We start from the raw sequence: 13,253 nt of genomic DNA on the forward strand, positions 1-13,253 counted from the left end.
GCATCCCTGAAAAGTTAACTTCTCTGAAGAGTTTAGGAGATAGCTTTGTGAAAGGAAGGATGTGAGAGCAACACTGGTCCTTTCTGGTATGCCTGTTTCAAGACGTCAGCAGCTGGTCTTGTGAATCACATTAAAATTATGAAGAACTTTAAGCACCAAAACAAATGAAATATGGTTTCCCATTATATGCATCTCCTGGTGGCTTGTGAGCTCAGTGATATTTCTTCCTACAGCTGGGGTTTTTAGAAGGACTATTTTTATACTTGTGCAAGTTGATTTCTCAGGTGTTCAGTAAGGTTTACTTCCTCAAGTTTATAATGTACATAACTTTATTTGCCCAGCTAGTGTTAGTGATGCTGGGATGCTACCTTCATAGATACATTTAGTGACATGTGTAAGTCTTCACAGGATTGGACCTACCCTCAGCATATGTGAATCAATTCTCTTTTTTATCACTTTTTCTCGCTCATTCACCAGTAAATCTTGATGTGCCCTTTATTATTCTTGAAACACAAACTCAGAAGGGAGTGTGTCTTAACAGGAAAGGTATACACTGTTTCTTCTAAAATTAATATATCTATTTCTGGCTTGGCAGTTGACTGCCAAAAACACTGCTGAAGATAATCTGGAGGGGAGCTTACTTACAAGTACTTACTGCAGCCTTTTTCTCACCTGGGAGACAGAGCTACCTCTTTTTTCTCTAGGCTATTTTCATTAAACCTGTAGTTATCTATCTCCTTTATGTCAGATTTGTTTGGAACCAGCCAATCTTTTAAAGCATCGAGGTTAAAATTGTATGAAATCTGAGCAGATAAAGAAAGAAGCATGCATGAATTGTTTCTTTATAATACCAAGATGACATGGCTGTGTAAACATTTTAAGACATCCAGCTTACTGATACATGATTGAACTAAACAAGAGATGCTGGCTTTGCATAAAAGCACATTCATTTTTAGATATTAAATAATTATGTATTAAATTAATTAGTTGAGTAATATAATTAAAACAGGAAAAACCAAATCTACACTTAAACAATAAATAACTATGCTATGTGGTTCTTCAAAAATCGACATTACCTCGACATTACCTTCCCGCCCTCTAAAAACTGGGAATGACTGCATATTAAAGAATATTTAAAATTAGTAAGGATATTATTCCTATTACTCCAGTAAAATAATCTTAGGCTCAGTATTTATGTTTTAAAAAAATTTAAATTGTTCAGGACATACAGGTTTCCATTTTAGTGTGAAATTCAACCCATTTCCAGACATAGAAGTAATATGTCAAATTCTCATCTTCAGCTGATATCTGGGGCCACATGACTGCTTTTGATATCACACCTTTAGCCACAGCAGAGGAAAGTATGTTGTAAATAATACAGACTTCTCAGAACCTTGATGTACAGTGAGTGTATGCTCAGCTGATACCAAGCGATTGACAGGCTTTTACTGCAGTGTATGGCTGTTCCAACACAACTTAGGAAGAGACACGGTCTGTCAGTTCTGCCTTTTTTTTTTTTTGTTATTTATTTTTTGGTTTTGTTTTTGTTTGTTTGTTTTAAAATGAATTAATTTAGTTTCTTTCCTTTTCAGATGTGATTTTTATTACATATTGCCTATTGAATAATTTCTATGACTGTGTCATGAACCGTAAAGTGCTTATGCCAATTTGGATTTTGGATCCCTGCTCTTTGTGTTCCTCACTCTGGATATACAGACCACTTCGTGAGTTTTGATCCCCAGATGAGCTGATATCTCTTAGGGTCAGGTTGCTGGTGCACATGCTTGGGATTAGTTATACCACAGACACAAAATGGTGCTGCTGTAAGTTCTCATTATTAGTGGTCAGTATGGAAATTTCTTAGGGTACCTTCAGAAGGAGGGATCTTAAATTAAATGAAACAATAGAGAGTATTTCAAAAATAAGTAATGGCTCATGCTCATGCACTTATTCCTCTCAATGTTCCCCTCAATATTTCCCCCATCTTACTCTCCAGATTATCTGCAGCAGTGTTTTTGGCAGTCAACTGCTGAGCTAGAAAGAACTGTTTTAGTTTTAGAATAGACATGCTCATACCTTTCCTGTTGAGATACACTTCCTTTTGAGTTGTTTGTGTTTCAAAAATAATAAAGGGCACATCAAGATTTACTGATGAATGAGCGAGAAAAAGTGATAAAAAAGAGAATTGATTCACATATGCTGAGGGTAGGTCCAATCCTGTGAAGACTTACACATGTCACTAAATGTATCTATGAAGGTAGCATCCCAGCATCACTAACACTAGCTGGGCAAATAAAGTTATGCACATTATGAACTTGCAAGATCAGTCTCTTTAGACTGCACAGCTAGTAACTGAAAATAGCTGCTGCTTTTCAAAAGATAGCCACTTCTCTTCAGCTGCTTTCAACCTGAATGAATTGAAAGGTAATTTTGGAGAAAGCTTCATGCTCCTCTGTTTAAGAACATATAATTGGGCTGAAAATGTCAAAAGGACAAAGGAAAATGGTAAAAAACATCATAGTGCCTTCTTTGCAAAAAGAAATTACAGGATCTTCAGAGTTTTGTGTTCTTTTCTTTCAGTTAATAGTTAAAAGACAAATTAATATGTTTTAGAGAAAGGTAGCAAGAGCTTATGAGTACACAAGCTGCTAAAAATTAATAGCATTACTAGGAATTGGCTGATGTAGTTCCCAAGCCATTCTCCATGATATTTGAAAAGTCATGGCAGTCAGGGAAATCCCAGGTGACTGGAAAAGGGGAAACATTTTGCCTATCTTTGAAAAGGGTAGAAAGTAGGACCCTGGGAATTACCAACCTGACAGTCTTACCTCTGTGCCTGGGAAGATCATGGGACAGATCTTCCTGGAAGCTGTGTTAAAGCACATGGAGGACAGGGAGGTGATTCAGGACAGCCAGCACAGCTCCACCAAGGGCGAGTCCTGCCTGACCAACCTAGTGGCCTTCTCCAATGGAGTGACTAATGGATCAGTAAAGAAGGGAAGGGTTAGAGATGTCATCTGTTTGGACTTCTATAAGGCCTTTGACACTGTCTCAACATCCTTCACCCTAAATTGGAGAGAGATGGGTTTGATGAGTGGACAGTTATATGGATAAGAAAATGTTTGGATGGTCACATCCAAAGAGTAGTGGTCAGTGGCTCAGATCCCAATGGACATCAGTGAGAAGTGGTGTCCTTCAGTGGGTATTGGGACCTGTGTTATTTGATATCTTCATTAATCACATGGACAAAGGGATCAAGAGCACCCTCAACAAATTTGCAGATTACACCAAGCTGAGTAGTGCAGCTCCCATACCTGAAGGATGGGATGCCATCCAGAGGGACCTGGGCAAGATCAAGTGGACCTATGGAAATCTAATGAGGTTTAACAAGACCAAGTGCAAAGTGCTGCATCTGGGTCAGGGCAACCCCTGGTATCAACACAGGCTGGGGGATGGACAGATCAAGAGCAGCCCTGGGCAGAAGGACCTGGGAGTGCTGGTGGATGAGAGGCTGGACATGACCCAGCCATGGGCACTCACAGCCCAGAGAGCCAACCATAAAAAGCGGTGTGGCCAGGAGGTCAAGGCAGGTGGTTCTGCCCCTCTGCTCTGCTCTGGTGAGACCCGACTTGGAGTGCTGCATCCAGCTCTGGGATCCCTAGCACAGAAAGGACATCAACCTCTTAGAGCAAGTCCAGAGGAGGCCAATAGGCCAAGCTGATCAGAGGGATGGAGCACCTCTCCTATGAGGAGAGGCTGAGAGGACTGGGGTTGTTCAGCCTGGAGAAGAGAAGGCTTTGGGGTTACTTAATTGCTCCCTTCCAGTACATGAAAGGAGCCTAAAAAAGATGGAGTGGTACCTTTTACAAGAGTATGTGGTGACAGGGCAAGGAAGGATGGACTTAAATTGAAAGACAGTAGGGTTAATTTAGGTATTAGAAAGAAACTCTTTCCTGTGAGGGCAGTAAGGTACTGGAACACAGAGCCCAGAGAAGCTGTGGATGCCACATCCCCAGAAGTGTACAAGATCCAGATTGGAGGAGGCTCTGAGCAATCTGGTGTAGTGGAAGGTGTCCTTCCCATGGCAAGGAGCTGGAACTAAATGAACTTTAAGGTCTCTTCCAACTCAAACCATTCTATGATTCTATGACTAAAACCTGATCAAAATGACTGAATGTAAGCACAAGTTCTTCAGTGAATTTTAAAAACAAGCGAGACAGAGGTTACATGCTGCCTCCAGGAAATTCATGCTTCTGGGACAATTCTGGCTCCACCAGGATCAATTGCAAATTGTCACACAATTCAGATTTGTGCTGTGCCACCATCTTACTGTCTTATAAGACCTTCAGTATTCTGGGACCATTTGAGGAACTTTTCTGGGGCCATCAATAACAGAGAGCATACAGGGTTGGATATCTTCCTGTTGGTGGTATTGATAGATAAATTGGATGGAGCATGGATTTTTCTTCATTGAAAGCCAGGATCTCATCAGCTGAACACCAACATTATGTGATGTCTGAAAAGAAGGCATCCATCCCTGACAAAATGATTGGTGCTGTGATGGTAGAGGCTGGATTTTAAACCACACCCCAAAACCAGAATCTTGGGGCCTTTTAGGACTGGCCCACTCATGCCCTTACCACAGTTTTACCACCAAAGCCACTTTTTGCTGACCCTTGATTTGTGTGTGAGTCTCAGGCCTGACCCAAGACCCACCCACACCAAGTGGGCCTGTGATCACACACACAGCTCTTGGTCTGAGAACTGTTTTGACATGAGGCCACTGATCATACAAGAAGTTCAGTGTCCAATAAAAGAAAAGACATGTTACTACTTGAGCTGCTACATGCCCTCCCTGCAGCTGCTGTGGTAGATTATTCAAGGCTGCTGCCAGTGTTTTAGAGAAGCCAGTGCTATTGGGGTCTGGATTGAAGATCACAGTAATGGCTGGTGGGCTACCTGATGACTTTTCTCAGTCCTGACCACTGTTGTCTGTCCATAGTGTGGCAAAATGCAATAGTAAAGGACTGTGAGTGAGAGGAAAAAACAAACATCCAGGTCTGTAGACCAGATGGAGAGAGAAGGAAAAAAAAATCTTTCAAGTCTTTAGTTCTCAAATATTTTCAAGAACTTCACTATCTTGTATGTGACTGATTAACATTGATCTGAATTCTCAGATTAAAAAACAAATTCTCTTGGAACCTTCCTTCTTGATAAGTCTGTTTTGCTTCCTGAGTGCTTGTCTGATTGAAATTTAAGCCAGTAGAAGAGAATCTTTGCTTATCATAGCCCTGCTGGTACTGAAAGGTTTTTTAACAGGTATAGATTTAGGCTGTGATCAGTGCTACAGCAGTGGAAGAGACTGTATATAAACATGTGTTCTACAGCTTCTGACCTTACTGTCAGCTTACCTCCCATCACATCTGTCTTAAGGAAATACAGGACACAGACATAGCTCCTTGTTTATCAAGAGTATTGCAAATATGTTGGGGGTTTTGTGTTTTAGGGGGTTTAGTTGTCTTTTTTTCTTTTTTTTTTTTTCTGGAAGTACAAAAGAGAAGTATGGAAAGCAATGTGCTTCTAAAACTCCTTGTCCTATAAGACGCACTTAAGGAGCTCTGTCCTGACATATTAAATTTCTAGAAATTTGATTTTTAAGCAGTCTGTAAGGAGTGTGAAGCCTTATAGTCAGTATTCAGTAGCGTTAACGTTGGATCTATTTTGAGATTTCAGTGATCAATAGGAACTTAATTGATTAAATTTGTAAAGTCACTGTTTCTTGCAACTTGATAGATCCAGATTATTTGGACTGTAATGGCTATGTAGGATCATGTATCTATGAGGCAGCTGAAATACCTAGAGTATGATGAAAAGAAGTTTTGCCTTTTTAAATAGACTTGGAGGAAAAAGGCTCTCATCAATGTTTGCTTGCTGCTTTATCACAATGGAATGAAAAAAATACATGTTCAACTTTTAGTAGTTGATATGAAAGCACAAAGGGTCGTACTCCACACTCTTGTATTGTATAAGTAGATGAATGACACGTGCTTGAAGTGGCTGTTAGACCATAGTATGGAGACATGATGTGTAGAGAACCCGATGCAATCTTTGCGTTGTTTATGAAGCTTCTATCATTATGTCTACAAAATAAGCTGCCTTCTTTGTTCTCTTTCTTATGTACCTCATAAAAGAGAGAAAAATTGCATGTAAAAGGGACATTCTGATCTAGAAAAAAATCACAGTAAATAAATATTCCAAATGCTCTCTGTTTCTCTATGCAAATAAATACTTTATTTTAGTTTTGATGTTTAACACATGATATTGGAAAAGTAAAACAGTATTAAATAAAATCAAATAAAAAAGTCATTGCAAAAATTTTGTTCCCAAGACTCAAACATAATATTCTAAGATTGTCAGAGCTTTTATTTCAAGGCTGTTTTTTTCCAAAAAAATCTTTATAATACAAGTAAATAATTTCTCAAATTTGCTGACATTTGAGAATCCTGTATTTTGACAGAACTCAATATGACTCAAGAGAAGTGGCCTGAAAACTAGGCATTTCTGTGACTTAATATAATAATTACAGAAAGAACTGAATAATGAACCGCATGGGCTCTGCAAAAATGCAAGAGAAATCATGAAAATGGCTGACCCAGCCTCTCCAACACACTCCTATCACTTACCAGGGCTTTGTTATGGGAGAGTGGATGGAAGCATGGGGGGTACACTGGCCTTCATGTCCATCTGTACTTTGCTCCCTTTGGCCTGGGGGATAACACACACTCACCTGGGGGGCTCCAGAGTACTCCTGAGGGAGAGCCTCTACTCTGCAATACCTGTAGAGAAAATAAGATATGGCCAATGCATGCACCCACTCTGGGTAAAGAAACAGTGTTTAGTTTTGCAGATAAAGTTATGCTCCACAGTGCAAATGGATTTTCTCTCTTCCTTTTTTCAAACATTTAACTATTTTTGTATTGAGCTGATGTGAAATTACATGAGCTCAGATAATGTGAATAATGCATGAGATTTAAGACAAACACATGAAAGGAGCTTATTTTTCATGTCAAACAAGTCTTTATTTTTTATGGTACAAATTAAAAGTGACAGATCTGAAGCTGTTAAGAAATACACAAAGTGCAGCTTTACTGACCATACAGATATTGCTCTAGATTAAGTACAGTTTTTGTCAGTTTTTTTATTTTTTATTTTTTTCATGTTAAGCAACCTGTGCAGATAAATCAGCTTTGGTTTCAAAGTCAGAGTAGTAAGGAGCTTTTAAATATCCAGTTTGTTTTCTTGGTCACAAGTCCACCATATCCACTCCTTTTTTATTTATTCATATTTTTAAACAACACAATACAGTCCATTTTGTACTGCCATCTTTCCCCCTGCATGCTCCATGCATGGAAAAACAGATCTCTTTGCAGTGCTTCGTAAGTGACCCTGGTGACCATTCTGTAGATTATAGCACATAGGACAAAAATAATAATAATAATAGTAATAATAATAATTAATAATAATAATAGTAATAATATCACTTTTTAACAATAAATAAACAAATGTGCCCCACATAGTCTCAAGTTGGAAACAAGCAAACCACATGACAAAAAGCTCATTACAAAATGTCTTCCAAACAGATTTTACAGTCAAATATTGACATGGAAATCAATTTCCTCTCTTATCTTCTTATTTGAATGTTGGTCAATAACTGGGTACAAGTAGAGTGCTGAGGTAAAACACTGATGAACAGTTTTATTTTTGTATTTTTTTAAAATAGTAACAGTTTAGTATTGCGAGATTGTCAGCAACATTTAGCCATATCTATACAATGTGCATATACCTACAAACATTGAGCTTTGGTCCAGCATTGAGAAGACGAGCAAAGGCATTTTACATATTTCTTTTTGGTTATAGCTTGAGTTCTTTGATACGCCTCTACTTGTTCCTTCCTAGCTCCTTTTTGCTTCCTTGTTCTCTCTCTTTTTTCCTTTTTTTTTCTTTTTTTTTTCTTTTTTGGCTTTTTTAAAATTTTTTTTTCAGTAATAATGTAAAGAAATTGGAACCATTTGAATGCATTTGATTTCTTCAACTGTCCAAAATAGTTTTTTAGTGAAAAACATAAAAAGACAAAATTAGAAGAGTAAGTGAACTCTTGGTTCATTATTCAAATAATATTTTATATATATATATTTATATGTATTTTAAAAAAATGAATTATCAACAAAGTGGAAAACCATTAAACCTTCACATATGACCAAAGAGACTTTTGTTTCATTTGCTGGTAGCAACCTATCTTTTAGTCACATGCAAAATTAAAAGGTATTCAAATGTTATCAGTACATGAAAATTGTTTACAAATGGGAACCAGAAATGTTACCAGTAGCATAACAAAACAAAACACTTACGGCCCTCCCAAAGATGTATGATCACATATAATTTATCTTCCTAAGAATCTGTTCAGGCACCATTTATGCCTCATAGCAAAAATTTGTGTATAAAAAAATTAATATGAGAAGCATTACAACACTTTATAAATAATTTACAAAACATAATACAAAATTAGAAAACTGTAAAAAAAATCACTGCACATGAATGATTTTAAGTCTGTGGGATGAACATTATTTTTTCTTCCATGCTGGCAATTTATATTTATTTTACATTTTCACTGTCCTAGTTATATCCTTCCGATATGTACTTTGGAACAGAAAAGAGCTTATATAACTGCTGCCAGCATATTTTTAAACATTTAGTATCTTTCATACAGTGTTTAGTTAACTTTTTTTCTTGGGGGATTTTTCTTCACAGAATTTAGAGCAGTCCCTGGGAGAATTGGAAATTTAGTTTTGAGGCAATGAATGGTTGATGGTTTTGTTCCCAGGCTGTTGATGGTGGGGATGGATGGGGGAGGGTATGGCCTTAAGGATGACTGAACATGTAATTGTGTATGTGGCATTAATGACTGGGCAATTAGGAGTGTTCAGGAAACATGGGTAGGATTTCAGGAGTAACTGCTTCCAAATATGATTTATTCATCCTTGCTTTCCTGTTGGCTTCTGAATGGTGCTCTGATCGTTATGTAGATTGAACAGTGGTGACAATTTCAGAGCTGTTTGGTATAGACTACATAGATATTTCTGAGGATATAGGTATCTATGGAGAGAGAGGGTATAAAGAAAACCTAGAGGGGAGATGTTGCTGTGAGACTCTCTAATTTACATGCTGAGCTTGGACAAAGCATCTCTTTTGTCCCTCTCAATTTGCCAGTGGTTACTGAGGTGTTTTTTCCCCAGCATTTATATCAACAGTTGAAAAAGAGTCCATAAAAATTGTCACTCTCCTCCTCATAAAAGCAAGACTGAAAATATCCTAAACATACCCTGCTGGAGCATGAAGTCTAAAATACATTTGCTGGACATGAGTTCATCCTGGAGTACTGGATCTTCAGTGTGCTCCAACACTGACCTCTGAGAGTGCTGACATTTAGAAGCAGCTTCTGGCCCAGATGATGGTCTCTGAAATCTTAAAGCTCCACCAACCATGCAATAAATACTCCACTTTACAAGGCAAATTCCATTTTTAAAATACTGAGGGCCAGATTCAAAGCATAGTGAAATCAATGAAAGTCTATTTCTTTCACTAAATTTTGGATATAGCCTGGAGTTTTTGAAAACTCTTTAGTACGAGAGGTGTTATTTGAAGACTCCAGCACTTCAGAAACTTCTTTCCACATCCTAGGCAGACCACCAAAAATCCAGCACAACCATTCTGAGGTCAAGGAATGCAATCAGGAGTTATACCAGCAGAATTTTACCCTCTCCACAGTGAGCTGAACCAATTATCTGATGTTATCTTTTGGGAAGACCTGATCAAGATGCAGCTTCTATCCTAATGGTAGACTGAATCTTATGCTCAAAGGCTTGAGCATAACTGAGCAGAAGATGAAGATTGTGGATGACCTTCACAGGACAGACCACACCTCATCAAGAACCTGCAACACCTTTCTCTGCCTCTGAGCCTTGGTATGCTTGTAGGTCCAATGACCACAGTATTTTAGTAGATGCTTGTCTAATCAGAAAGGAAGCCACAGAGATAACCTGTCTTTAAAGAAAAATCAGTTCACCTGAATCATACTGCAGGTGATCTACCTTATATTATCAAAAGACATTCATTGTTTTTCTCTATGTCCCAATTGCTTAGTCTAGCCACTGGCCACAGCAAGCACCTGCAGAAGCACATCCTCCTACTAAAGAAGTCAACAAGGCAAGCATCAATATGGCATTAAAAAAAGCCAGAAGGAACAAAACACTACCATCAAAATTGTCTATAGTGACATAATGATCAACACATCCTCATCACTTCTCAGACTGTCCATTTGTTTTCATCAGAACCTCAAGAAATTTCTTTGGCTAGCAGGCTTTGGACAGAAATTGCTTCAAATGGAACCATAATATAGATGCAGTACTGTACCAAGTGTGCAGTTTATATTTATACTACAAAATGAGTTTTGGTAACCTCTTCAGGTTCACGGCCAAAGGACAGAGAAATCTCAAGCTACACATTCAACAAAAAGCACAATGTTCAGTGTGGGCTTGAGAGTCTGTCAGATATAATCCTAATCCTTCTTTGTCCTCATTGCATTCCAGCATATAAAAGTGTTCAGATTTCACTTTTCTTTTTAAAATTCTTCAAACAGTACTGGGTTTGGGGGGCTTGGGGAAGGGGTGGGGAATGAGCTGGAAGGGAGGAGGCAGCAAATAGAATCAGAAAAAAACCCAGAAAAATAAATGCAAACAAAGACATACACCCTTCGAAGAGAAATACCAAACCCCCAAAATTTTTGGCACCCAAACATTAGGAGATTGCAAAACCGTTGACTAAAAGAAAAGAAAGTGAGGTGACTACTATGGAATGGCTTTGTACACACCTGCAGGGGGTACAAACAAGGGTGAGAGAAATTAATCCTGTATTCCTCTTTGCAAAATACAAATGTAAAAATTTGTAACACAATTTTACACTCATAAAAGAGTAGACTAACAATCTAGTTTGCAATGCCATGTTTCTGACTTTGGTTAATAGATTTCATAGTGAATAAGCACTTGATACCTGAAAGGCTACAATCACTCCTCCAGGTGGCAGGCTTGTATTCTCTTTTAAACAGATAATAGTTTTTTCTTTTTTTCTTTTTTTTTTCTTTGTTTTTTGTTTTTTTTTTTTTGTTGCTGTTTGTTTTGTTTTTTCCTTAAAATGTGTTAATATTTTCATAATATACAGAAAAAATTAAGCAGTTATTTGGTTTACTTTAAGTCCATTTAAAAAAACTGGCTTTTTCAGTTTTTTGGGGAACTAATTCTACCACATACACTCTAAGTGTTGTGTATTTTTTTTTTGTTTAAAGTTTTTTGTTTTTTTTTTAAATAGGAAACCCCCCCACGGACATTTATAAACTGTTCTGTCCTTCTTGTAGTTTTGTCAGTCTTTTACTTACAAGGGTCATTAATAGGTATTTTCACAAAGTTCAAATGGACACGTTTCAGTTGGTGTGGGGTTTTTTTTTCTGTGTGATTTGGCTTTTTTTGTTTTGCTCTTAGGAGTTTTCTTCCAGAGAGTCTGTTAAAGGCTCCATAGGAACTGCTGTTGCAGGCTCATGTTGTTTCAAACGTTTAATTGTGTTCTTCAGTGCTTGCCTCTTATTGCAGAACCAAACTCTAACTACTTCCCGGTCATAGTTCAGTTTCTCTGCAATCTCTGTCATTTCCTGCCCAGAGGGGTGCGTGTTCTTCTCAAAGTGGGCATTCAAGATTTCAAGGGCTTGTGGCGTGAATGAGGTACGCCGCTTGCGCTTTTTGGATGGTTCGCTCCCAATAAACTCGGTAAGGTTCTGCATCCCTGCTCGATGGCGGGCCTCAGCCTCAGCCATCCACCGCTCAAGCACCGGCTTTATCTTCTGGGCGCTTTTAGGGGTGATGTCCAGCTTTTCAAACCTGGCAGGATACAAAAGGCCAGGGTTCAGTTTTGCTGTCAGACTGCTAGCTATAGTGTTCTCTTGGGCTTCCTGTGGTAGGAAAAAGTGGCTTCTCAGGATGGTGTGTCTGAGGGAAAATTGAGAAAGAAGAGTCTTACACTGATGCTCTGCCAGGGTGGGACTTCCTGCCTGCCTGACTAATTGACTGGCAGAGGTAATTTACAGTAGATTATGAAAACTGTCAGATAGGTATATCTATACATGGATATATATATATATATATATATATAGCTAGAGATTTAAGCTAACACAAAATGAGCACTACAACAAAATTCTAAGTACACTAAATAATACAGGTTAATAATCACATTTTCATATTTCTGATAATCTTCAAAACCCTTGAGACTAAGTCTAATTACAGGAAATGATATCAAAGGCATTGCTTTTATCATCTTGTCTTTGTGCTTAATCCTTTTGTTATCTCTCCCATCCCATGTTATCCAAACACCACAGCTTTAATAATAAAACCAATGGCAAATACTCATCTCTGAATATCAGGTTTCCTTTCCATTTTTCAGTAATTTTCACTGTTTGTAAGTTAATGCTATATCCCTTTTCTGGGCTGGAAAAAAAATTCCCATAGCCACGGTGGTGTTCAGCTGAAACAGCTGGACACTTTGCAATCATCTTGCTGTCCTCACAATGTGCAAAGACAGACTCATGTTTTCCAGATGAAACCCAGCATAACAGTCCACTAATACGCTGTGGCACCAAGCTGAGTTTATTGTGGGATTTCTGTAAACTGTACCAGAATGATATCATTTCCTGTAAATGAGGTCTTCTATATATCATTTGCCATCAAAAGTCTTTTGCCAAACCAGATTTTACAAGTATTATAAAACATCTGGAAAAGCAGCCACACAAAGCTTTAATCCTTTCAAAAACAAGCAGAAGAGCAGAGTTCATTTCAAGTCCTATAAGTATTTGTTTCTTTCATTTACTGAATTTATCCTCTTTTGCTATTAAAAAAGTCTTAACCCAATTTCTTTGGTGCCATCCATTTGTATTTTCCCACTTTGCTCTCTCCGCTCTGCATGTTGAGGTATTTAATTCTGCAGAAAGGCAACAATTACTGGATGTCGCTGCTGTGCTCTCCAGCCCAGGTGGTGCTGAAGCACCACCACCACCACTCACCACAGAGTGCTCTGGGCATTAGAGGAACTGAATCAATCCCTTTATGCCAAGAAACTTGATGGCTGGAGCTGGACATTTTTAGTGTCTCCATTCA

General features: G+C 38.1%; 1 protein-coding gene across 2 annotated transcripts in view; it reads right to left on the reverse strand.

Annotated features, from left to right (window-relative positions):
• Positions 1–11,483: 11,483 nt before the first annotated feature.
• POU6F2 (POU class 6 homeobox 2) overlaps positions 11,484–13,253 on the reverse strand; it is a 309,033-nt gene continuing 307,263 nt past the window's right edge. For both annotated transcript variants that reach the window (XM_054274174.1, XM_054274175.1), the window contains exon 10: positions 11,484–12,092. In XM_054274174.1, coding sequence (XP_054130149.1) covers positions 11,588–12,092 — 505 coding nt within the window. In that variant the 3' untranslated portion in view covers positions 11,484–11,587. The remainder of the gene's footprint in view (positions 12,093–13,253) is intronic.

The sequence above is a fragment of the Melozone crissalis genome, unplaced genomic scaffold, assembly GCF_028551555.1.
Source record: "Melozone crissalis strain CALT ecotype California unplaced genomic scaffold, PUWL_Pcris_2 ptg000016l_1, whole genome shotgun sequence".
Taxonomy (NCBI): domain Eukaryota; kingdom Metazoa; phylum Chordata; class Aves; order Passeriformes; family Passerellidae; genus Melozone; species Melozone crissalis.